This window comes from Protopterus annectens, chromosome 3.part0, assembly GCF_019279795.1.
Source record: "Protopterus annectens isolate FY-2018-M chromosome 3.part0, PAN1.0, whole genome shotgun sequence".
In the NCBI taxonomy this organism is placed as follows: Eukaryota; Metazoa; Chordata; order Ceratodontiformes; family Protopteridae; genus Protopterus; species Protopterus annectens.
The window spans coordinates 61,412,650-61,438,013 of NC_056731.1; the positions used below are offsets into that span (position 1 = coordinate 61,412,650).

Consider the following 25,364-nt stretch of genomic DNA (forward strand, 5'->3'; position numbering starts at 1 on the left):
AATTTATAAAGGACGTTTTATATTTAGCAATAGGAGAACATGATATATGTCAACAGCCTTTTGTCAAGTCTAATGTTGTTAAATATCTGGCCTGTCCTATGTTCGCTACTACTTCATCTATTCTGGGCATGGATTATCTATCAAACTTTAAAATGCTACTTCATTTCCTAAAGTCATTACAGAATTTGATACTTTCATCAGGTTTAGGTACTAGTTCTGTTGGGTTGCTTCATTTACTCTGAGACTCTTCTATCAATCCTAGTTTGAGCATTATTTAAATGTTGTCTCTTTGTAATTGTTTCTTTGATGTGGTACTCTGCAAGGTTTCAGTCAAGCCTTCATTCCAGCTACAGCCTCTACATTATGTTCTAAGAAATGGAACCACAAACTACATGGTAATCACCAAGTTTAATCCAATACGAAGTGCTTTTGATCGTAGGCTTCATCAGAGTAATACCATAACAATCAATTAAATGTTTAAATAGCATCACAAAATCATTGCTTATGTCACTGAATTGATAAATGAAACAATTAATTAAATAATACACACTGATTTAAACAATGAGTTCCCTGTTCTAAAAGAACAACTTTCCTAAAAACTAATCCTCTCAACCCTTTGTATCCATAAAAAATTAAACATAACAAAACAGAAAATGCAAAATAATCTACATCCCCTATAGTTTAAAAACAATATCCTATTTGTATTTAAAAAATAAAACAATGTTTTGTTATAACTAATGTTGAATAATTAAAACTATAAAAGTTAATGCAAATATATGTATAAACAACTATAACTCGACCCTATATGAGTATTAACAAACCTAAATCTGAATCTAAATTTTCCAGGCTCTAATTCTTAAATGTGCAGCTATAGAACAAGCATCCGAGGTTTGGTAAAGAAGCAACTTGAAAATCTTGAATGATTACTGAAAAAATACAAAACATTGCGAATAGACAACATTTTTCTCAACAAATAGATTTCTTTGGGGCAAGTTCCCAAAGGGCTTCAGTTGTAGAAATACCCGATCAAAATCGAAAACGGTTCATTAATTCACAAGGAATTATTGAACTTGTTTGTTCAAGCTGGGATGGAAATTATGAGGATGCTGATGAGAGACAATGAGATATAATCAAAGAGTTGAACAGTAGTATCACTAATGACTTGTTTGAATCCTGTAAGAACATTTATGATTTTTTTTATTATCTATCGGTGCACACTAAAAAGAACTTTGAGGAAAAAACAAAGTAAGCTTATGAAGATGCCAGACAATATTCTGAAAAGTGTGTGTACCCTGCACCTATTCACACCAACAGTTCTGACTTTTTTCTGGAAAAGGATACAACCTTGAGGCATGTTTCTAATTATACAAACTGCAAGTCCCTGTAACTGGTGATTTTTTGGGATTTCCTCTTTGAGGAGGTCCTAGAAGTTTAGCTCACCAGGGCAACAATCAACAGGACCAAGTGACTTCAGTGAATGGGTTTGAGAGATCAGAAGGGAGGCAGCCACTGCCTCTAGGCAGTGGCAGGAAGAATAGACAGAATACCAACAACAGAAGCAATTAATGAACTTAATATACTTTGATTGTACTACTTTTGATGGCCAAATGCAGGAAGGTGGTTTCAAAATTTTTAACCTGAGTACTTTAGATTTGACATCTACTCATTTTTCACTGTTACAGAAGGAATTTACCTTTGTGCCTACATTAAATCTGATGTAGTGAATTTATTGGTTAATTTGAAAATGTATACTAGAATGTTAAACATAAAGATATTCTTTGGCTCTGATTATGTTGTTAAAAAGAAAAAGTACTTGTATTACACCCCACCCACCAACTCAAGTATATTGGTTTTTGAATGTATTTGTGCAAAGGAAATTAGAAACTGCAAAAAATATTTAAATGAGGATAGTTTAACTTGAGATGAGAGATCAGTTTTGAAAGAATTGTATGTTAACAAAGACATCAGAGTTATGAAGCCAGACAAGGGCGGAGGGGTGGTGATTATGGACCATTTTCGTTATTCATGTAAAATGTTTGAAATTCTTAATGACATTACCACTTTTGAAAGGGTCTCAAGGAATGAAATAACTGCAGCACATGCTAAAATGGATTGTTTTTTATGTGATGCATTTTGTGTGGGGGTGATAGCATTGCAGGATTTCAACTATTTACATGTGGAAAAATTATATATATCATCTATATTTGGAATTCCTAAGATACATAAATGCCAGCATAATCCCACTATGAGACCCATAATTGAAAAGTGAACCCTTAGCTTCTTACATTGACCATCATTTTAAGCATATTTCATCTAGTTGTCCTCACATTTTACATGACTCATGGCATTTGTTGGTGTTACTGAACCATTTGGAGATCAAGTCTGATACCTACTTTATTACAATTGATATGATTAATTTATTTTCAGTTATACCCCAGGTTTATGATTAATCATCGAACAGCATGTTCACTGAAAAGCTGTTAGGTGAATACTAACTGTCAAAACTTCCTTTAATCAAATGACCATATCATCGTAATGATTTTCATCGACTCATGATACTTAGGTTCATAGGTGTGTACTAGGATAATGGCCCTGGAGCCTTTACAAGCCTAGCCCATAGGATTAACCTGGCATCATGCCACACAACCATAGTTTCTAGTGCCTCTGTCGAGTAGAGCCACTGGAGTGATCCCCGGGGTGAATTTTCTATTTCCCATCCACTCATCAAGATTTCTCTTGAAGAGGGCCAGTGAGGTGCTCTGCTTGACATGTATGGGAAGTCTATTCCATAGCATGGGCAGTCTCTGGGTTATGAACCTGTCCCTCCAGCATGTTCTGTTGATTGTGGTAATGAGGTTGAGGTCTCTGCAGCATGTGGTGTGGAGGGATTGAGATTTCCTTAGATGTAGCATTTCTAACAGAGCTGGGTCAGACATGGCTTTGTAAGTCAAGCAGAGATCGCCTCTAAGTAGGTGATATGAGACAGAGAATAGTTGGAGTTTTTTGAGTCTGACCATTATAGGACAAGTGTTTAAGGCCTAGGATCTTCTTTGTGAGGTACTTTTGCGGCGCCAGTTGTTGCAGGTGTCTAGTGAGGTACATGCCAAATGGGGCATTGTACTCGATGATTGGCCTAATGAGGGAAGAATAGAAGGAGACAATGACCTCGTATGAGGGTGACATAATGGTTAAGGTGTTTACCTTTGAAACACAAGGTGCAGGGTTTGATTCTCACAGGGGGTAATTGGCTAGGCTTAAAATGGTCCATGAGGGCAGTTAGCCTAGTAATAATCTATGAATCTATTTCTTCCTGGATGCAAAACCCTTAGTAATGAGATATGCCACATAGAAGGACTTTCTGACCACAGTGGCAATGTGGTGGTCAAAAGAGAGGTTGCTGTCAACCTATGTTCCTAGATCTCTTATAATGCCTTCTGTGTTCACTGGACTACCATCAATGTGGTAATTCAAGGCAACCGGGTTTTTCCAAGGGGGATGACGACACATTTTTGGCATTGAGCTTAAGGCCATGGTTCTGACACCAGTCGTTGGTCTCATTAAGGCCTTTCTGTAGGATGTCAACATGACTTAGGGAGTTAATAATAGCTCCCAACTTGCAATTGTTAGCGAACTTTGTCAGCCAGAGTCCCTTCGTGTTGGCCTGGACTTCAGAGAAGTAGATACCAAACAGGAGAGGACCCAGGACTGAACCCTGTGGGACTCCACTCATGACTGGTCGACAGTCTGACTTGGAGTCAGCTACTTTTACACTATGGGTTCTATCTGTGAGCCAGTTTGCAACCCACCTAAGTGATATAGGGGTTGATGTCTAGCTTAGTGAGTTTTTCTATGATTCCTGAGTGGGGAATGGTATCAAAGGCCTTGGCCAGATCAAGGTAGGCTGTATGAACCACCTTGCCTTCATCCACAGCTCTGATGACTGACTCAAAGAAGTCGACCAAGTTGAGCAGGCATGTTCTACCCTTCACAAAACCAAACTGTGTAGGATCCAGCATTTGGAGATTCCCTATATCCTTTTTTATTAGATCCATGATGATGCGTTCCATAGCTTTGCATATCAGACTTGTCAGGCTAATGGGGCGATAGTTCCCTTGTGGAGAGGGATGACTGTAGCAGTGCGCCATTTGGTAGGGACAAAGCCTGAAGTGGGGCTGTGATTGAACAGGGCACACAGGTGAGGTGCCAGTTCACTTTGTAGTTCATGTAGAACACAGACGGGGATATTGTCGTGTCCCATAGAAGCTGTATTCTTGGCCTTGGACAGTGCTATTTTAACCTGTGCAGCAGTAATACTGGGTGCCTGGCAATCTACTGGTATTGTCATTGGTCCTTTGGGAGGAGAGAGGGGTAAAGTTGGCACTGAATCTGTCAGCCAGTATATTGGCAATATCTGTTGGCTCAGTATAGGAGGTACCATTGTGCAGTAGCTCAGAGCAAATCTGGGTATTGCCGTGGAGATTCTTTACATAACTATAGAAGGCCTTGTGGTTGTTTTTGCTATCTGCCGCAATTCTGTTTTCATAGCTAGCTTTAGAGGATTTGATGAGGGATCTCAACCTTTTGTTGAGGCTGATAAGGGAGTTTTTCCAGTCTTGGGACTTCACCTTATTCCACATCAGTTTCCTCCTTCTGTTGGTGAGTTTGTTTATGGCAGGGGACAACCAGATTGGCTTCCTTTTTTTTTCGAGGAGAGCATCTTGGCTCTATTGGGTATGGTGAGATCCATGCATTTGTGTACGTGTTCATACAGTGCACTGGTGTATGATTCAGCGGTCAAGCAATTATTCTCCATTTGCAGGGGTGAATGATGTTAGCCACCTCTGTTTTTAAGAGGCCAAAGATTGCTTTGGAGAAGTTTTTCATGGTGGTTACCTTTGTGGAGTGGGGGTTGGGAGGGATGTGGATTTCCAAGGTGATTAGTTTATGGTTGGATCTAACCAGGGAGGAGTTGACTATTGGCATAGAGCAACAGTCGCCCTTGTTAGTAATGACCAGGTCAAGGATGTTGCTACTTCTAGTGGGGGTAAGAATGATCTGATCCAGGGCATTGGAATTAATGAATTCCAGAAAGTGTTGTGCAGGTGTATTGGTAAATGAGTAGTTTTCCCAGTTAATGGAGGGGTAGTTGATGTTGCCCAGTATGAAAGTGTTAGGTTGGACCCTAATATTCTCCAGGGTGCTTAGGAACGTAGAGTGTGAGTCTTAGGACATGGTTGGGGACCTATAGCAGGCTACAACCTGAATCACTGTCTAATTTGGCCAACATAAAGGAAGCCTTACCAAATACTTACTTAGTGGTAATGTAACTATATGGAACCTGCCCTTTTTCAACTATAGTGTGACCTTGGAGTGGGTATATATAATTAGCAGGGGGTGTGAGGGGTACATCCCCCAAAAATAGGAACTTTAATACAACATTGGACACTCATTGTGAGGGGTTGTTTGATGATTAACCATAGCACAGGTTTGGACATTTTTAATGAAGCCTAGCTTTATGATGGAAAACTGACCAACACAGTGGTTAAGCTTTATACTGAATTTATGAAAGTAGTGCTTAACAACAATTTTATATACTTTGAAGGAGAGTTATTCTGTCAAAACTCTGGAGCAGCAATGGGTGCCAAACGTGCAAACACGTACTTGCTTTATAGGAGAGAAAGTGCATTTTTAGTTCTCCTTGGTTTTCTAAAGTTATCTGTTATTCCAAATACTTGGAGGATATTTCAATTATCTGGAATGGAGATAAAACATTGATACCTATGTTTGTGGAATACCTAAGTGAGCTTACATCATTCTTAAAATTTACTTACAAAATGTACCAACATCAAATAGATTATTTGGACATTTGGCTTTATAAGAATGACATGAAAAGCAGATTTCTATCTACTATTTTTCATAAAGAAACATTTTCTAACCCACTTTTGCATTTCAATAGTCATCTCCCTTACTGTCTTGCTGTCTAGGTTAGTCAGTGTTGATAACATATTTACTGATGAACTAGGCAAGTTGAAATACATGTTCAGAGAAAGATACTACCCATCCACACTTATAGACCAAGTTAGCAAGGAGGTTATGCAAAAAAGACCAGTATGTTTGTTCCAATTTTACTCATTAATTTCTCCAAATCTTTTGGGTTGCTAATACCATGATGGGAATGGACCCCATTCTTCAGTCAAAGTATGATTTAAGTTCATGAAATTAGATTTGTTTCAAGCTTTGATGTCATCCAGAAGAGCTCTTTGCAGCACCTGCAATGTACCCAGTAATGACTCCTTCTGTAATCCGAGTTACACGTATTGGTAACAGACCTAAATATGATTGTAGAGTCTTTTTTTATAAGACTCATTGCTCCTACTCCTATTAAAACTGTTTGGGTATCTTTCTTCTATATTGCTCTCATTTCTGCCTGCAAATCCTGATATTTTATGACTTCATGTCTCTCTCTATGCAAGATACTGTAGTCCCTGGGTGTAGCAATTTCAATGAGCAATGCCAGTTTTGTCTTCTTTTCATGGACCACTATATCTGTTTTTTTGGCAGCTATGTTTTGAACCTTTGGTAATGGGTGATCCCATGTGATGTAGACTTCATCATTTTCTATGATGCTTTGTGGCTCATATTTCCAGTAATTTTCAGCTATTTCAGTAATATAATGTTTGCACAATCCCCCATGCAACAGTCTTGCTACATTATTATGCCTTTCAGTATACAGTCCTTCTGCCATTAGTATATCATAACCAGCAACAAGGTGTGCGATTATTTCCAATTCTGTTTTACAAAACTTACATTAGTCTGTTTCTCCCACATGTTCAATGGACTTTGTAAACAAAAGTGTACACATCCCACTATCTTGGGTCACCAATATTAACCTTTCATCTTTTGGTTTAATTCACCTCACCTTAACCATTCCTGCATTCAATCCTGATCAACATGAGGCTCTTCCAGGAGTTTTCTATACTTGCAACTATATTTATGCATCTTCCACATTTCTTGTCTTCTCATCTGATTCTTCACCTTATATTCTTTCTTTAGTTTTTTGTTACATTCAGTTGCTGCCTGATTTTTATCTACTTCTGGTTTGATTTCCATTCCCGTATCATGCAGATATGCCTCTGCTAGACTAAGAAGGAAAGTCATCTTAAAATTACTCTCTTCATGTTTCAAAACTTTCATGATATTTGGGTCTTGTGAGGTCAGCAGATATTTATGCAGTAATCAGTTTCAATGAGGCCCATACCTCCTTCAGAACGGGGAATATATAATCTTGGTATGCACTGATTTTTATATAGCATTTGATGAGCATGAAGCATCCTTCTTGTTTTCCTGTCTAATCTATCCAACATCTTTTCGAGCCAGTCAAGCTCTGATGAAGCCCTTTACGGGTGAAAGCACTTGCCTGTTCATTCATGAATAAAAGCTTTTATACTTCTTTATTCGTGGTGGATGCTTATTTGGATATCGAGCTGTGTGTTGTTCCAGTATCCTGTTGCCTCATTGTTGTTACCATTAGTTATAAACTTGTTTAAAAATAACATTAGTTATAATGAAACATTTAATTTTTTAAATGCAAATAGGATGCTGTTTTCCAACTATAAGGGAGGTAGATTATTTTGCATTTTCTATTTTATGTTTCATTTTTTTGTGGATACAAAAGGTTAAGAATATTTGTTTCTAGGGCAGTTGTTCTTTTAGAACAGCGAGCTCATTGTTTAAATCATTGTGTATCATTTAATTAATTGTTCAATTTATCAATTGATTAACTTCATTAATCAATGATTTTGTGATTCTATTTAAATACTTGATTGTTTTATTACTCTGATGAAGCTTTTGGACAAAAGTGCTTAATATTGGATTAAACTTGGTGATTACCATGCAGTTTGTGGTTCTGTTTGTGTAGTTCTTTTTTGATTTGTGATGTCAGGTAGCTTCCCCGGTTTCTTTGGTTTTAAGTTATGTTCTCTCAGTTTAGTTCCCTCAGGCATCTTTGAGAACACCTCTTTATTTCTTAATAAAAATTCTCTTATTTCTTGTTTTTGTACATTTGACAAGGGTTTTTCTAATTACACTTCAGATAGAGATTCTCAGGTCTCTTCTGTATGAATTCCAGCTTGCAATACAAGATATTGGCAGACATTTCTCCTTCTTTCCATGGCTTTAATACTTTAATGCAATAGACCTGCATGCTCTATCTCTTTCCTAGCTCTCTAACCTTGTAATTCACTGCATTTGTTCTTTCAGTCATCTCAAATGGCTCTTGGCACTTAGCCAGAAATGCATTCTCTGCAGATAACACTTGTACTAATGTCTGATCTCCTGGGTTAAATTCTCTAGGTTGGGCATTTTTGTCATAAATTCATTCTTGCATCTCTTGGACATTCAGCATGCATTTCATTGCTATGTTCAACACCAGCTTTAGTCTATCCTAACACGCTAAGACAGTGTTCTATTGTAGTTTTAAATTGTGTCTACTCTTCTTCCCAAGTTTCTTTAATAACGACAAGCAATTCTCTCGGATGCCTGCCAAAAAAAAAAAATTCAGATGAGATACATCTAGTATATATAATTAGCAGGAAATTTAGGGGGTGCAAAAATGTTTAAGAAATGTTTCTTTTTCCCCAATTATTTTGGTTTGAAAACTTTGTACTCAGTCAGTTGATGTTCACTAAGTTGAACATTTGATACACACACACACACACACACACACACACACACACACACACACACACACACACACACACACACACACTGTTGTTGCTGCAGATTTTGCCTGTCTGAAACAATTTGTTGTTTGTCTTTAATCAGTGATAAGGACCTTCCAATGATAGCGCTTATTTCTTCTACTCAAACTGTCAATGTTTGTAATGGAAGATTTTTTTTATTTCTTTTTAGCGAGTTTGTACTCCAAAACTGAGTATGTAAACTGCCCATTGTGATGTGTTCTACCCCATTTAAAAACATAACTACAAACAAACAAATAACTCAGCTAAAACCTGTAAAATTGACCGTGTACTTTCTGATTCAGAACATAAAACAGAGAGAGTGAGAGAACTATCTACAACCAAAAATAGTAAGCTGTTATACATTATTGAAAAAATATATATATTTTTTAAAATATGCCATTTGATCTAAAAGATTCTGTAGCAACAATCTCTGCCTTTTCCTTCTTAATAGTTTCCTTTGTGAAAATGTCTTCAGCATTCTTCCTTTCAGATGTGTCTTTTTAAAATAAGGATGAAATATAAACAATCTTGACTTCCATTTCTAATTACTAAAAATGCTTAATTTTGTATAACAGCAATAAGCCATGCCTGGATTTGGGTTATCCCAATATTTTAATCATGCCTGGCTTGTAGATCTGGTCACTTGGACTTTATCTTCATGGTCAAACCATGCCAATTATGAATGAATCCCAGAATAACCACCAACTGAGTGTGGGTGTTGGTAGATTTAGCCACCTAGTATTCATATCATGCTTAAATCATGCACTCATGAGTAGATTCAGTATCACAGATGGTCATGTCGTGATTACTGTGGTGATTACAGCATTAGCAGTTAATAGACAGGGAAGGACAGCAAACTAATATGGAAATAATAATTATCACTTATATAAAATTCCTCGTGTATTTCTGTGCATGGCATTTAATCCTGTTTGCAATCCTGATTTAAAGCAAAACAATCTAAATGCAAACAATAACAAAACAACTTAAAATAAGAGTATTGTACATGATTTGTGGACCAAAATCACTAAATAGAATATCAGATAAAAAAAAAAAACATCCTAACATAAGATACAAAAAAAAATCTTCTCTCAAAAAATTAAAAATGAAAATGAAAAAAACAAGTTATGCCATTAAAGTTAACAATTATCATATCTGAATTTAATCTAAAGAATGAAATACCTCTGTAATTCTCATTCTTAAGCGATGATTTTCTGACTGTAGGCCCTCTAATCGAGATGTGTTGGTTTGTGTAACACTGGTAACTGAGGTTGATGTCTTTGAATCTTCTTTCTTCTGATTGTGAGTGAACTGAAAACGTCTGTTTTGTGTTGCTGCATCTGGGTTTGTTCTCAGTGCAATTAACTGTAATGTAAACACACAATAACCATTTAGAATAACATATGATATCGTCATCTTAAATGAATATTAGCTGAGAACAGTGCAGAACATTTGACATTGCATCTAAAGGAACAACACATTTTGAAAATGCTTTGTATCCAGCATCCAGAATATAAGAAGGAGATACAGTGTATATCTATAAAATAATGCCATCCCTTTTAGGACAGTGGATTTTTTAAATTTGTGGTCACTAGTTACATCCACGCTTTGGGTAAAAACAGAATAACCGTCACTTTCTCTATAAGGAAGTCTTGTTTGTGTGTTAGCAATTCCATTAGTAAGTACCATACATTTTGTAACTTTCAAAGGTAGTAACACATTTACATTTAATAATGTAACCTATTGTGCTGAAAGAGGCATTGCTAAAAAGGTCATAATTTAATGATAACAGGAATAATCCTTCTTAGATAGGTTTTTGTTAAAAGAATTTATACCTTCAAAAGAAATCAATTCTGAATGCAAGTTATAGTAATGATACACAAAGAAGAAAATAAAAAAGAATATTGTTTAATAATACTTTAAGAGAATAAGAGGACTTTTCTTCTACTTTGATTTTAGCCACAACATAACCAGCATTGTTTTGGAGCAAAGTCACTTTCCATGTGTATCAATTAATGAATACCTAAATTCCACTGCCATTTATATAAGATGAAACTAATAGAGCTCTATGGTCTTTTGTAATGAAGATAATGTTACATTTTAGAATATTCATGTTCCTCATCAATCTGTGATGACCCCAAGGGGGGGTCACCCAAAGCAGGTAAAATGGAAAGTAGTAGTAGATAAATAGACAAAAAGAGAAGAAGCAGTCAGTATTAACAGCTGTCACTTTTCAAAGTATAATAAGGTAGTAATCTACGAATCAATGGATATACTGTTTTTACAAATCTCGCTTAGGTAAGAATCTCCATGCTGAAATATCTTTCCGAAAAAGAAAAATGTTCAACTTTTAGTGTTACAATGAAGCATTAATAAATTTGAGATGCATTTTTAAGTGTAAAAATATATGTTATAATTCTGTTCGTTGATTATTTTGCATATTTGGCATATGCTTGTGTTTTCTGATTTTTGTGTCTAGGTATGTAAATGTTTTCTCATCAACAGTTTTCAGCACAGTTCTAAAACAGTGAAACAACATTAAAATGTGCAGCAAAACCATTCATCTGTATGGCTAATGTTTCATTTATTTTCTTATTTTGGCTTTGATTTATAGTGGTTTCAATGCAACATTTTTTATCTTTTAAACCGTATAAAGTTAATTTGGTTTTATAAACTACTGTAACAACAGTGTGGGGAGATCTCCCACAGGGGTATAAAGGGACCTGCAGTCGTGTTTGATTTCATGTTTCATGTATTTAAAGACTATTTTGATTAGTGATTTCTTTATATATAAACGATTTTTGGTCAGCTTCTACATGGCACATCTTATAAGTAAAGGCATCACATCTAGATCTAAGGATGTTATCATGCCATTATACTCGGCCCTCATCAGACCAATAACTGAGTACAATACTCCCTTTTGCATGTACCTCACCAGACACCTGCAACAATTAGAGAGATCACAGAGGTTTCTCACCAAGAAATTACAGGGTACATAAAACAAGTCTTACGCAGAAAGACTGAAAGCCCTTTCAGTGTATTCTGTCTCCTACAGGTTGGTAAGAGGTGACCTGGCTTACAAGGAAGTCTGTGACCCAGTCCTGATGGAAATGCTACACATTCGTAAATCAAACTGCACAAGGGTCACTTGCTTCAGGGATCTTAACCTAGCTTCTGACATGAGCAGGTCATGCCGGACAGCTAGATACAGCTCAGAGACTGCCACTTCTCTGGGATATGCTTCCAATTCACATGAAGCAGAGCCCCTCTCTGACCCTCTTCAAATGCAACCTAGATCAATGAATGGGTGGTGCCCGTGTCCCTCCTGGACAGAGGAAGTCGATATTAACAACTATAGACTCTTACCTATGCGAACTTCACTCACTTAACCACAGACAATCGGGGCAAGTCAGAATAAATATGGCTAGGCTTGTAAAGCCTCTTGGGCTGTTAGCCTTTTAACCTTCTATGAACCTATGGACATCCTGTAACTTTGTGTTACACAATAATGCTAAGATAACAAAAAGCAGAAAAAGAAACAAGCTAAAATATAAAGCCATGATACAGTTACCACTTAGCTGTTAGCTTTATTCTGCTTTTTCTTCACTTTCAAACTACCCAAGTACTATTAAATATATTACTAATCATGCTTAGTTTTTGAATTCTGCAGCCCTGGCAAAAGTTGAAAGTTTTGGCATGGTATAATAGTTAAACTATCTGTCAGGAACAGCAGTTATGCAGGGATTTACTCTACCCTGGCCTATGTATTTGAAACTACTATTTGAAATAAATTACTGCTTATTTATATCGATATCATTTTCTATCCAGGAAGCAACATGGAGTCAGGTCTGGATGCAGTGCCATAACAGCTATCTGTTCCCTCACAGTTGACATCCTATCCAATACAAACAAATCAACCTGACAGGAGCTGTCGTTACAGATGTCAGAAAAGTCTTGGATCTAATTGATCATAACTTACTATTTTGACAAATTAGCTGAAATAGTGATAATGCAAAACCTTAGTTTGTAGATTTCCTCACCAATCGATCCTTCAAATTGAAAATATTTACCACCACCTCTTAAACATCTCCTCTTATGAAAGGAGTCCCCCCAGGGTTCCACTTTAATCCCTCTGCTATTTTCTCTATATTCTCATCACCATCAGACACCTGTAATTCTTTATGCAGATGACAAGGTCATTTACAGGTTAAACAAATCCCATTCTATTGTACAAATCTGGCTTCAAGATGACCTCTAAACTCCCAACCAATGGGTAATAAGCCAGAAAGTTATACTCAAGGCCACAGGAATTTAGAAACAGAAGCAATTCTATTTGGAACCAGCCACAAAAAAAAAAAAAAAAAAAAAAAAAGAAAAAACACCTACTGCGCCTTCCTTAACATTAAAGATGGTAACAATACCACCATAGAAACTACCATATTCTTGAAATACCTTGACATTTGATTAGACCAATCCCTTAACTTTCAACTATACATTCAAAACCCATAGAGAAAGATCAACACACTACTGTCCTGGGCATACACGCTAGCACTCATCTGTCCAAGCAGCAAACGCTGTCAGACAAAGGAATATGCTTATCTCAGCTGGAATGTGGACCACCCATAATACTGCAGCATCAAAAAAAAAAATGCCACCACCATTGCCTTACCTTTTCCAAAGCTAAATGGCTGCCATTACATTGGAGAAACAACTTCCTGCTAGGATCATTAATTCACAAAGCCTTTTCTCCTCAGACATTTTTCCCCCTCACATATAAACGTTTTACCATTCCCCCCAACACAAGTATAATCTCAGGGGTATCTCTCAGTCTCAACCCACCCTACTAACTCCAAAAAAGCAAACTTCATTGCACTGACCTTGCATTCTACAGCTTAGCACCTAAACTATGGGACTCCATTCCTCTCTCAGTCAGAGATGTCAGAATTCAGACAACAGCTCTAGGAACTCCTCTTCACCCAAACACAGAGTAACATTACATGAACCTTACAGCTCTCTTACACCACTTTATCCCCAGTTCATCCTTCTTTATCCCACCTTCTCATCCCCTTCACTTAATGCCTTTCTTTCACCTATTCCTCTTCTCTTTGTATCTATTTCACATTTCTCTTTTCTACTCCTCTTCCCTCTGCATGCCTGTCACACCTTTTCTCTGTCTTCTTTCCATGGTATCATTTCCTGTAACCTATTTACACTCACCTCTTCTGATGTCTTCATAGCTCTCCATACACTGATATGCTGCTATCCCTGTAGCATAAGCCACTGTAGTCATTATGGCTACATCTTATCCAAAAGGTTCTCTTTAGCATGATTCCATTTTCCATTCATGTTTTACTTCCTGAACTAAATATTGTAGCATATTTTGCATCTGCAAATATGTATATTTTACAGTACATCCTTGTATCTGTAAATATGTTTTGTTCATTTCTTATGTGATCCTATTCACCCAGGATGTGCCTGCAAATGGTCCAGTGAGATCAGTGTACAACCCTTGTAAACAAATCTAAATAAATTAATTTAGCCATCTGGAATAAATTCATAACTCTTAACTCTATGGTGTTATAGTTTAATGCTCTGCCTAAAATATGCCTTAGTACACAGATGTTCTTGGGTTCAGCATTCATTATACCCATTTACAGCCTTAGTACACAGGTGTTCTTGGGTTCACCATTCATTATACCCATTTACAGCCTTAGTACACAGATGTTCTTGTGCTCACCATTCATTATACCCATTTACAGCCTTAGTACACAGGTGTTCTTGGGTTCACCATTCATTATACCCCTTTACAGCCTTAGTACACAGGTGTTCTTGGGTTCACCATTCATTATACCCCTTTACAGCCTTAGTATGCAGATGTTCTTGGGTTCACCATTCATTATACCCATTTACAGCCTTAGTATGCAGGTGTTCCTGGGTTCACATTCATTATACCCATTTACAGCCTTAGTACGCAGGTGTTCTTGGGTTCACCATTCATTATACCCATTTACATTTGTACTTTTATTTTTAAATCATTGCATTCAATGGCTGCATTTGTTTTGTGTGTCTCAGGCCTACTTGTGGTTCTCCAACTAGTATGTGTTTTCTATTATTCCCCTAAAGGCCATTACTAACCTTGTTTGCTAGGAAATATTTGTGATGTTGTACTGGTCTGTCTTGTTAAAAACTACACTTTTTTATACCGTTCTTAGACTTCAGAAGTTGATTTTCCTGAATAACTGTTTTTGTACTGTTCCAAGCTTTATATATACCAGTCTTAAATCATCAATTTTGGTACATTAGACAAAGTTTTGTAAAATGTCACAGATGGTTAATATGAAATTAAAAATTATATGCAACTATTGTTTAATTCAAGTATATATTTTGAAGAGTAGACCTGGGATAATATCTTATAGATCTTAACTAATTATATCTCAGAACTTCACAGAGTTAAGTTGGTAACAGTCATGGAGAATATTTGTACTGATAAAGCTATCTGAGGTCGGCATCTGAAGTATAAGCATTGCACAGTGTCCTTGCTAAGTATCTGAAAGTGGTAGCACACATATGGATTTGGGTATTCAGTGGCTGCATTAGGAAACAAAATGCGAAAAGCATGCCATATATAACATGATTTAGAGAAATGTGTAGGAAGATTGTATCAAAAGCAGAATATCTTTATTCTAACTGCATATTTAATCAGTTTTTAGGAATACATGTAAATTTAATGTAATTAGGAGCAGTGGTGGATGGATTTTCTGTTCTCCATAATCATTAGAGCTATGCTGACTGCAGCTTATGCTTCTGCTAGGGAAAACCATGGCAAATTCATCTTAATCAAATGACTTGACAGACAAAGAACAAAAGTGTCAGTAGTTAAATTAAAGAATCAGAAAACCTCACCAGGGAGTACTGGGACCTATTCCTGAAGACAGGCTGGACGGTGATCTTTACCACTGAGAGCCTGAAGGCTAAATGCCCCATGTAGCCGGAATGGGCTCTGTAGAATCTCAATTTAACCACCATGTTTAGTCACCAACTGCAAGCTGAAAGATGAATGCTACGTGTGATACCAATTAAGTGGTAAGTAGGAGTGAGACATTAAAATACATTAAAGTCTGGTAATAGAAAGTGTCCCTTGTGACATGATATACCACTTCACTTTTGGGGAAGGAGCAGTAGCTTTTTTTTTTTTTTTTTGGAAAAGTATTAGATATATTTATTTGGTCATACATGTTCACCCATCATTAGAAGGTCTCTTTTGCACTCTGGAGCTGACTGTCAGCTGCCAGTAGAAGCCCTGGATAGGTCTTGGGATACTGCCAAGCCCTTAGCTGTTGCTTGCACAGGTAACAGTTGTGCCAGTCAATGAGAATTACCTTAACTTGACAAAGAATTGCAGGAAGGAGAACTGCCTGTTGTTTAACCTATGTACCTAATAGCTGTTCAAAGTATCATACCACCTTACAGATTGGGAGGTACAGTGCCAGAGTAATTTCCACCTATTTATTCTGTAGCTCTTTTTTTCTTAGATCTCCATGCTGACCATCTAGCTCTGTCCTTCTTGCCTCTCTGTGGACATTTCAGTCCTCCAGGTGAAAACCATTTGGCTCCTTTATTCCTTGGGAAAAGGGTCAAACTAGTTGGGAGTGAGGCCATCATCCTTGACCTGGAGATGAGGGTATTTGTAGTTTCAGCCTCACCTCCCCTGTGCATACCGAGTTACACCAAAGGGGTTGGTGCAATGGACTTTCCTGATGTACATTCACACCTCTTTTTACACTGTAATCAATTATTCCTGCCACCCATGTAGGCTGTACCCTCCATGTGAGTCCTGCTCTCCACTGGTAATTCAGCCCTGAACAGTTGCATATACACACATGCGCACATGCACACGTGTGCGCACACACACACACACACACACACACACACACACACACACACACACACACACGCACACACACACACACACACACACACACACACACACACACACACACACACACATCATACCTCTCAATTTCTCAGTACAAGAAATATGGACAAAACCAGAAAGAATGGGGGGACAAAGGCCCAAAAACAGGGACAGAATTTAAATATTGCTCCTATAAACTTAGAAATTTGCTAATATTGGGTTTTACATTATTATGTATTTTCTGTAGGATATAAAGTCTGAAACTCAAATGTTTGTCATTAGTGTTATTTAGTTACTTCAATCTTCAAAGATTTGCCAGGAGATTCTGCAAAAATCTGTACCGTTCACACACACACACACACACACACACACACACACACACACACACACACACACACACACACACACACACACACACACACACACACACACACACACACACACACACACACACACACACACACACACACACACACATACAAATCCCACACCTCATCCTGGGAAGAAGTGAGTGGGTTGAGCTTCATATCTCCTCTTCTGTCCAAGCTGCTCTAACAGTTGCCCAAAATGATATTCAGACTTGGGTTACCTGAGTCACTGTATGGACTTCATCATTTTTATGCTAATTTAGGTGGTGATTCTGTCTTACTTGGAGACTGTAGTGCTCACAAAGAGAATATTGCTGGAATCAACTGATTTCCTGATCTGAACACGTGAGGCAAATGTGTTGCCTGATCTGAACATGAGAGGCAAACCGTGTTGTCCAAATCAAGCATCATGTTTGAACACATGGATACTTTGCATTGTGCTTGGTACCAGAGCACTTTGGGCTTAAGGCCCAACCTTTCAGTCATGTCATCAAACTATCAACCTTATGTTCTGGACACTTGGGTAAAGACATGTACCAAGCCGTCATATGATCAACATCTAGAGGTGAGTGATAGCTGGACAAAGCCTGAAAACCCAAATGTGAAGTGCAGATGTCCAGGAAATGGGTAGGTGATACCATGGTGTGGGATGAATTTAACTGCCATTTCCAGAAGAGCTTACTTGTAGATAAGAAGTGTATCTAGGAACTGGGGCAAAAGGGGCAACCACTTTGGCTGCAAGGTGATGGGGGTGAGATAGACAGATCTTTTTTAAATTTTTGCTCATGTGTCTTCTGTGGGACAGTAGATCATGAGGGTCCTCCTTAAAGAAGGGTCCTTTTTTGGCTCTCACTTAGAGCATGAAATCATTGGACTGGGTAAGAACACTAGGTCCGTGTGAAAGGGTCTTTCTTTCTTGCTCTTACATTAGGATGTGAGGCACAGGGCTTAAACACCTGGCACTTCTCCTTACAAGGAGAAGGAGGAGATAGGAGGAGGGACCTTTTTTGTTTGTTTTTGGCTCCTCACCTTTGTTCTACAGGGGTGTTAGATCAGGAAGCAGCACCAGGTGCCAAATGAGCCAGCTACTGCTCTGTTCTAGATATCCAGGAAGGTCAAGAACGTGAAGTCCAAAAGGACTCTAGGCATTCCATCAAGACCCAGGAAACTGGCAGCACATTTCTGCAACAATTACATACAACCTGACCTCAGAGTAAGTTATTTTAAGTGTGTGTGTGTGTGTGTGTGTGTGTGTGTGTGTGTGTGTGTGTGTGTGTGTGTGTGTGTGTGTGCGTGTGTGTGAAATGAGGAAAACCATCATGTTGTGGAAAGATACCTTTCATACAGTGCTACCAAGGGAGACAGATCTATGCATTTGAAAGCTAGGTACCAACAAATATGGATGGTACCACCTGCAACAGATGTCAAAGTGCAGGTGCATTTGTAAGAAGGGTTTAGTGCAACCATTGAGAATGGGTTTTGGATGGCCTCAAAAAGGTTCTGACAAACTATTCAGGGACTCAGGCTTGAAGACAGGATACTTCTCAATGGAGAAATACTGATCTTAAATGGTGATACTATTGACATCTGGGAGGAACACCTTGAGAGACTCCTGAATTTGCTGGACATGTCCTCCTCTGAGACAACTGTACCAGAAGTAACTAGTGGAAGTAGATCCATTTTTGTAGAGGAGATCACTGTTACAATCAAACAGTACCTCTGTGGCAAGGCTGCTGGAATGAAAGAGATCTGTTGTGAAATGCAGGAGGCACTGAGTGTTACAGTTAACATGCCTTTTCAATGTAGAGTGGAAGGCTAGAGCAGTAAGTTTGCTTTAGAAAAGCAGGGAAGTGGCCCCATTTTCATAAATAAGTAAATAAATAAATAAAAAAGAGGACAGGACTATGTGTTCCACTTAAAGAGGAATCACATTTCTAAGCCTCCTTAGGAAAGCCTATGCCAGGGTATTGGAAAGATGATTTCATCGAACAGCTGAGCCTCAGTGAATCAATGTTGATGGTGTCATGAGTATAGGATCATAGGAGGTTACTAGGCTATTGGTCCTGAGGCCCTTATAAGTCTACCCAAGAGTTTAGCCCACGCATAGACAAATCAGCATCCGATGCCCCTGTCCATCAGGGACAAGGGTGGAATCCCAGAATGTATTTTCTATTTCCCATCAAGTTATCCAGATTGCACTTAAAAAGGGGTAAAGAGGTACTCTACTTGATGTAGAGAGGGAGTCTATTCCATAGATGTGGAGTCTCTGGGACACAAATCTGTCCCACCAGCAAGTGCTATTGATGTCACAGACCTGGTTGAGGCCACGTGTGTGGGTTACTTGAGTGGAGCTTGACTTGTGGATATGTAGCAGTCCCATCAAGGTGGGGTCCGAGATCACCTTGTATGTCAGACAGAGATCACCTCTGAGGAGTCTGCATGAAAGAGAGTAGAGGCATAGGGCTTTCAGCCTATCTGTGTGTGGGTGATTTTTGAAGCCCTGGACTCTCCTGGTGAGGAACCTCTGTGGTTGCTCCAGCTGCTGCATGTGCTTTGTGAGGTTCATGTCAAATGGGGTGTTGTACTCAATAATGGGCCTCATAAAGGAAGAATGCAGGGATGTTATGACCTCCTTGTCCCTGGATGAGATACCCTTACTTATGAGGTAGGCTATGTAGAAATATTTCCGTACAGTGGAAGCCACATGGTGGTCAAAAGTTAGGCTGCTATCAATCTGGGTTCCCAAATCCCTAACAACTGACTGCGTGCTTAGAACGTTACTTATGTGATAATTTGTGGGGACATCTCTCTCCCCAAAGGGGATGATGATACATTTTTTTGTATTCAGCTTGAGGCCATGTTTCTGGCACCAGTCATTTGTTTGGGTGAGACCCTCTTGGAGGATGTCCACGTCACTAGGGGAATTGATGACAGCTCCCAACTTGCAGTCATCTGCAAACTTGGTCAATCAAAGCCTGCTGGTTTTGGCCTGTACCTCAGAAAAGTATATCCCAAATAACAGAGGCCCTAAGACCAAGCCCAGGTATATGCCACTCGACACAGGTCTACTGCTTGAGGTGGCTTCCCCTATTTTGACTAGGTAGGTTCTATCAGTGAGCCAGTTGGCTACTCATCTGGTAACATACGGATTGATGCCTAGTTAAGAGAGTTTATCTATTATGCCCGAGTGAGAAATAGTGTTGAAGGCTTTGGCCAGGTTAAGGTAGGCAGGGTCCACTGTCTACACCTCATCCATGGCTTTGGTGACTGTCTCAAAAAAGTCGACCAAATTTAACAGACATGACCTCCCATTGATGAAGCCAAACTGTATAGGACTGAGTGTTTTAGGTTGCCAGTGTCCTTGTTAATGAAGTCCATGATGATCCGTTCCATGGCCTTCCAGATCAGGCTAGTTAGGCTGATGGGTCTATAATTTCCCAGATCAGTGGATGCTCCTCCTTTGTGTAAAGGGATGACAGTGGCTGTCCTCCACTCACCTGGGACAAAACCGGTACTCACGCTTTGGTTGAATAGGGTGCCTAATGGTGCTGCAAGTTCCTGCCTAAGTTCATGTAGGATGCAGCCTGGGATGACCTGATCCCTAGATATAAGGGGAAGGAGGCAGGTACTGGGAATGTCCTGATTTACAGATGGGGACAGAAGGGTGAAATTTTCGCTGAATCTGTCAGCCAGCAAGTTTGCTATATCTACGGTATTTGTATATGTGGTGTCTTTGACCATCAGTTCTGAACAGATCTGGGTATTACCTTTGAGATTATGGACATTTGTGAAGAAGGCCTTATGATCGTCTCTAGTAGATGTGGCCAATTTGGACTCAAAGTTTGCTTTGGAGGATTTCACTAGTGCTTTTATTTGCTTGCTTGCTTAGGCTAAGGAGAGATTGCTTCCAATTGGGCACCTGCTCCTTCTTGGTCCTGGACAGCAATTATTTTCTTCTGTTATCGAGTTTATTTATTGCAGACATCCACCAGACAGGTTTACTCTTCCTTGAGGAGGATGATTTAGTCCTCTCAGGTATTCCTGATTCCATGCATCTATATAAATGTTCGTATAGTAATTTGGTATAGTTTTGGATACTGGTGCCAGTTTCTAGAGAGGGGGAGAGGGCTGTGAAGCTGTTTATACCATCTCTCAGGAGGCTGTAATCGGCTTTGGAGAAGTCTTTTTGATTGACCCTAGCTAGAGGGTGGCTGAGGGAGATGGTGACTTCAAACATGACCGTTTTATGGTTGGATCTTACAAGGGAGGATGATACTGCTGGGATGCTGCAGTGGTTACTCATGCTGGTTAATACCGAGTCCAAGACATTATCACCTCTTGTGGGGGTACTGGCTAGCTGTTCCAAAGCATTTGCATTGACAAAATTGAAGAATCTCTGGGCATTTGTGTTCTGGCAAGAGTAGTTCTTCCAGTCTATGTTTGGGTAGTTAAAGTCACCCAGGATCAGGGTAAAGGGTTGAATCTTGATAGAGTCAAAGAGGTCTAGATAGGCAGTTTGGGCTATGATTTGTATAGGGGTCTTGTCAATAGTTAACTGCACCTGGAGTGTCTGCTGTGTGCCATACTGTTTGACCAGCCTGGAGGTGTGTATGTCTTCAATATGTATTAAAACTCCACCTCCTTTGGCTTTACTATCCACAGTTTGGGGTCTGAATGTATGATAGGATGAGTATCCAGGTAAGGCTGGGATGTATCAACTCTTTAGTCTTGAACAGATGCCGGAAGGATCACAGCAGCTTGCTAGTACTGTCTGTGTGACAAGCCACATGACCATACCTGTCAACATCTCAGTGCAAGAAACCTGGACAAAAACAGAAGTAATGTGGGAGGGCAAAGGTCACAAAATAGGGACAGATTTTAAAAGTTGTTCCTATAATAGAAATAAAAATCTAAATAAACTTGAGAGAGAAAGTAAAAAAAGCTAAGGAGACCACTGGAGAAAAATGCAGGAGGAATGTTATAAAATGATAGAGCTTTTTCTTTAGTTATGTTATGAACCTGTGGTAGTATGAGCAAAACTAACAGAATTAGTCCAAAATGACAAAAATACACTGAACTATACAAAGACAACCAACCCCCCCATAACTCCAAAGGCCAAAATTAGTCCCCCCACCACCAAGCCCCCAACATCTATCCCAGCAGAGTGCTGCCCCCCAAGCTCCCATGCTCCACAAAACAGCGCACCTCCAGCAAAAACTTCCATCCCTGACATCTCAGCGAACTTTCCCCCTCCCGCCCACCAAAGCAAAACATGAATCCTAAAAGAGCTAAACCCTGACATCTCACTAACCTGTAAGAGCCGTAAGTGGCAGTAAAGCCAAGCATCAATGGGAGTGCATCCTCTCCTGGCCTCCCCGGATCCTGAACCCATAGGCCCAACTAGCCTGGGAAACTACTGGTCTGCAAAGCTGGAATTTGGATCATCATGGACCTCATCAAATAAATAAATTGGATGGAAAGACACTGGATCTGGATCCACCCAGTCAGTTGGTTTTGTTTAAGGCAGATCCCTTGGGCCTGACTGCTTTTTGATTTTGACCAGTCACGCTTTGCCAAGGATGAGGGGAAGGTGGTCCACAGCCTAGCCTACCTCCCTCAAGCACTCTGGCTAACACCCATAATCCGCCCATAGATAAGCTTCCACCAGCTCTCAATAGCTACTATATGTCACTAGATCATATCGTAGACCTGTCAAGGACAGAATTGCAGAACCCACATGGTTTACAGACCTCATCAGACTCGTCGCCCAGGACAAGTGGTGTCCCACAAAGGTCAGGTCCTGGACCTCTCCCCTCCTCCCTCTCCTATATATTCGAGGTACAGGCCTGAACACGAAGGATCGTGGGCTGACTCAGATGACTGTGCAAGCTGGAAACCACTGACTCGACACGTAACACCCGACACCTCCGGCCTCTCCTCATCAAAAAGCGCAACCAACAGCAGCCAGTAGCCAGATAAATGCCAAAAGTGTATAAAATAAAGGTCATAGTCACAAAACTGGCTCAAAAAAACCAAGTGCCAGATAATATCCATTAATCCAATAAGTAAGTAAGTAGGGACCTGGGACCCAAAGTTGATAGCAATCTAAGTTTGAACAACCACGCACAACCAAGTGTTAGAAAATATTAAAATATTCCACTCAATCATGAAGGGATTCACATCTAGATCAGGGGACATATACATCGGCCTCTACTCCATCCCTCATCAGGCCCATAATTGAGTACAATGCCCGTGATGATCCACTTCTACTACCTTACCACACACACCTGAAGCCTGGAAAGAAAAGAAATACCCAACACAAGAGACAATCAAAGGCAATAAAACAATGCCCATTGCAAGAAAAAAAAGAAACTCTCAGGCTCTACTCAGTGGCATAGCCAGCATACTTGCTCTCCATCGACATATAAAGACATGTCCAGACAGAATAATGGACATGCTGCACCTCAGAAAAATCCAATCCCATCCCATCCCAATTACCGAGACTTTGAGACTTGAAACCCAAAAGTAATTGAAAATAAGGGAGGACAGGCAGATTCATAACCCAGCTGCCCCTGGGCACTCTGGAATAATAAAATCCCAGTCCAGGCTAGGAGTGAGTCATTGACTCTCTTCAAGAAGAGGTTGATGAGTGGATGATGGAGATCATAGTTTACCCTGGGTTTCACTTCTCTGTCACTGTTAGACAGAGGCAGTATACTAACCTCTGAAAAAAAGGGCATAGCAAAATAAATTTAAATGGGTGGTGAAAGCCAAACACATTCTGGCTAGCCTTATAAATGCCCTAGGACAGATAGCCTAGTATGAACCTATGAACCTATGAACCTATAAATTTAGGAAGTTGCTAAAATAACAGGTTTTGAATTATTATGTATTTTCTGAAGGATTTGAAGTCTGAATCTCACATGTATGTTGTATTTTTTATATTATATAGTTACTTCAATCCACGATGATTTACCAGAAAAACACAAATTGTATGAGGAACAGTCAAAAAATATGAGGCAAAAATCTGGACATTCTGCAAAAATCTGGACAGTTGAGGGGTATGCACATGACTATGTATCCTGGAATATCTTGTGGGAGGTTCTACAACACCACAGTCTCAAGAACAGATTAAGGAACTTGGAAATTTGGAAGGGGAACTTACCATACAACCACAGTTTCTCTGGGTTGAAAGGAGTCAGCTGGAGTGGTTTGGTCAATAAGTAAGGATACCTTGTTGCCCCCCATGAGAGATGTACCAGGCCTAGCCCACTTAGAAGATTCCCCTAGTCAAAATCCAGTAAACATTATGGGTATAACAACATACCTACACCTACTGACTGTGGATGCCTGCAGATTCTATGAGATGGACTGGACCCTGTTGCTGGGGATAAGGAAATATGGTCTATCTTACTGAACACGCTTCTGAGGTCCTTGATCACTGCTCAGCAGACATGCAGTCTGTGGTCACATTCTGGAGACTTTGAAGTGTATGAATGACTGTGTTTGTTTCCTGCCTTGGAGCTGCAATTATATTTTACTATGCAGCTGATTGAGGAGGTGATCTGATGGTTATACTAGTCACAGGTCTACTTTTCTATTTTTGCTGTTGGATATACCACTGGGGGTAACAATATACCATGCAATGTATGTACAGTGGAAAGTCAATGTTAGGAATAAAATAAGTAGTTGCAGTACTTGTCCCCCTGGAAAAAATACATTTTTTAAACCATTTTTAGTGATTCGATCTTTCTGATTCAGTCAAAAAAAGATTGCTCTTTTTGCATTCATATTTTCATAGAGTCATACACTGTTGCTAGACTAATGACCTAAGGGGCCTTTCTAAGCCTAGCCAAGTTTTCCCAAAAGAATAATGATGACTTGTATCCAAATAGGATATTGAAGGCCAGGAATTTATAAGCTACCTCTATCCATAAGAGACATGGATGCCAGGCCCAGTGTAAATTTCCTACTCCCCATCCATTGGTCTATGTTGTGCTTAAATTGGGTAATAAATGAACTCAGCTTCACATGGGTGGGAAGCCTTTTCCACAGGAGTGGCAGTCTCTGGGACACATATCTGCCTCTCCAGTGTGCTCTGTTTAAGTCACAGATAAAATTCAGGTCCCTGGATCTTGTATTTCTGGTGCTGTTTGATTTATGAATATGCAGGCGATTCATAAGTGTGGGGTTTGTGGATGCCTTGTAAGCCAGGCATAGATCATCCCTCAGCAATCTATAGGAAACTAAGTAGAGGGAAAGAGCTTTAAGGCACTCTGTATAAGACATGCTTGTTATACCTTGTATTCCTTTTGTAAGGAACCTTGGAGGTCGCTCCAATTT

At 39.3% G+C, this 25,364-nt stretch overlaps 1 protein-coding gene across 2 annotated transcripts in view; it reads right to left on the bottom strand.

Annotated features, from left to right (window-relative positions):
- GABBR2 (gamma-aminobutyric acid type B receptor subunit 2) overlaps positions 1–25,364 on the bottom strand; it is a 3,943,409-nt gene that overhangs the window by 75,030 nt on the left and 3,843,015 nt on the right. For both annotated transcript variants that reach the window (XM_044064587.1, XM_044064586.1), the window contains exon 16: positions 9,921–10,103. In XM_044064587.1, coding sequence (XP_043920522.1) covers positions 9,921–10,103 — 183 coding nt within the window. The remainder of the gene's footprint in view (positions 1–9,920; positions 10,104–25,364) is intronic.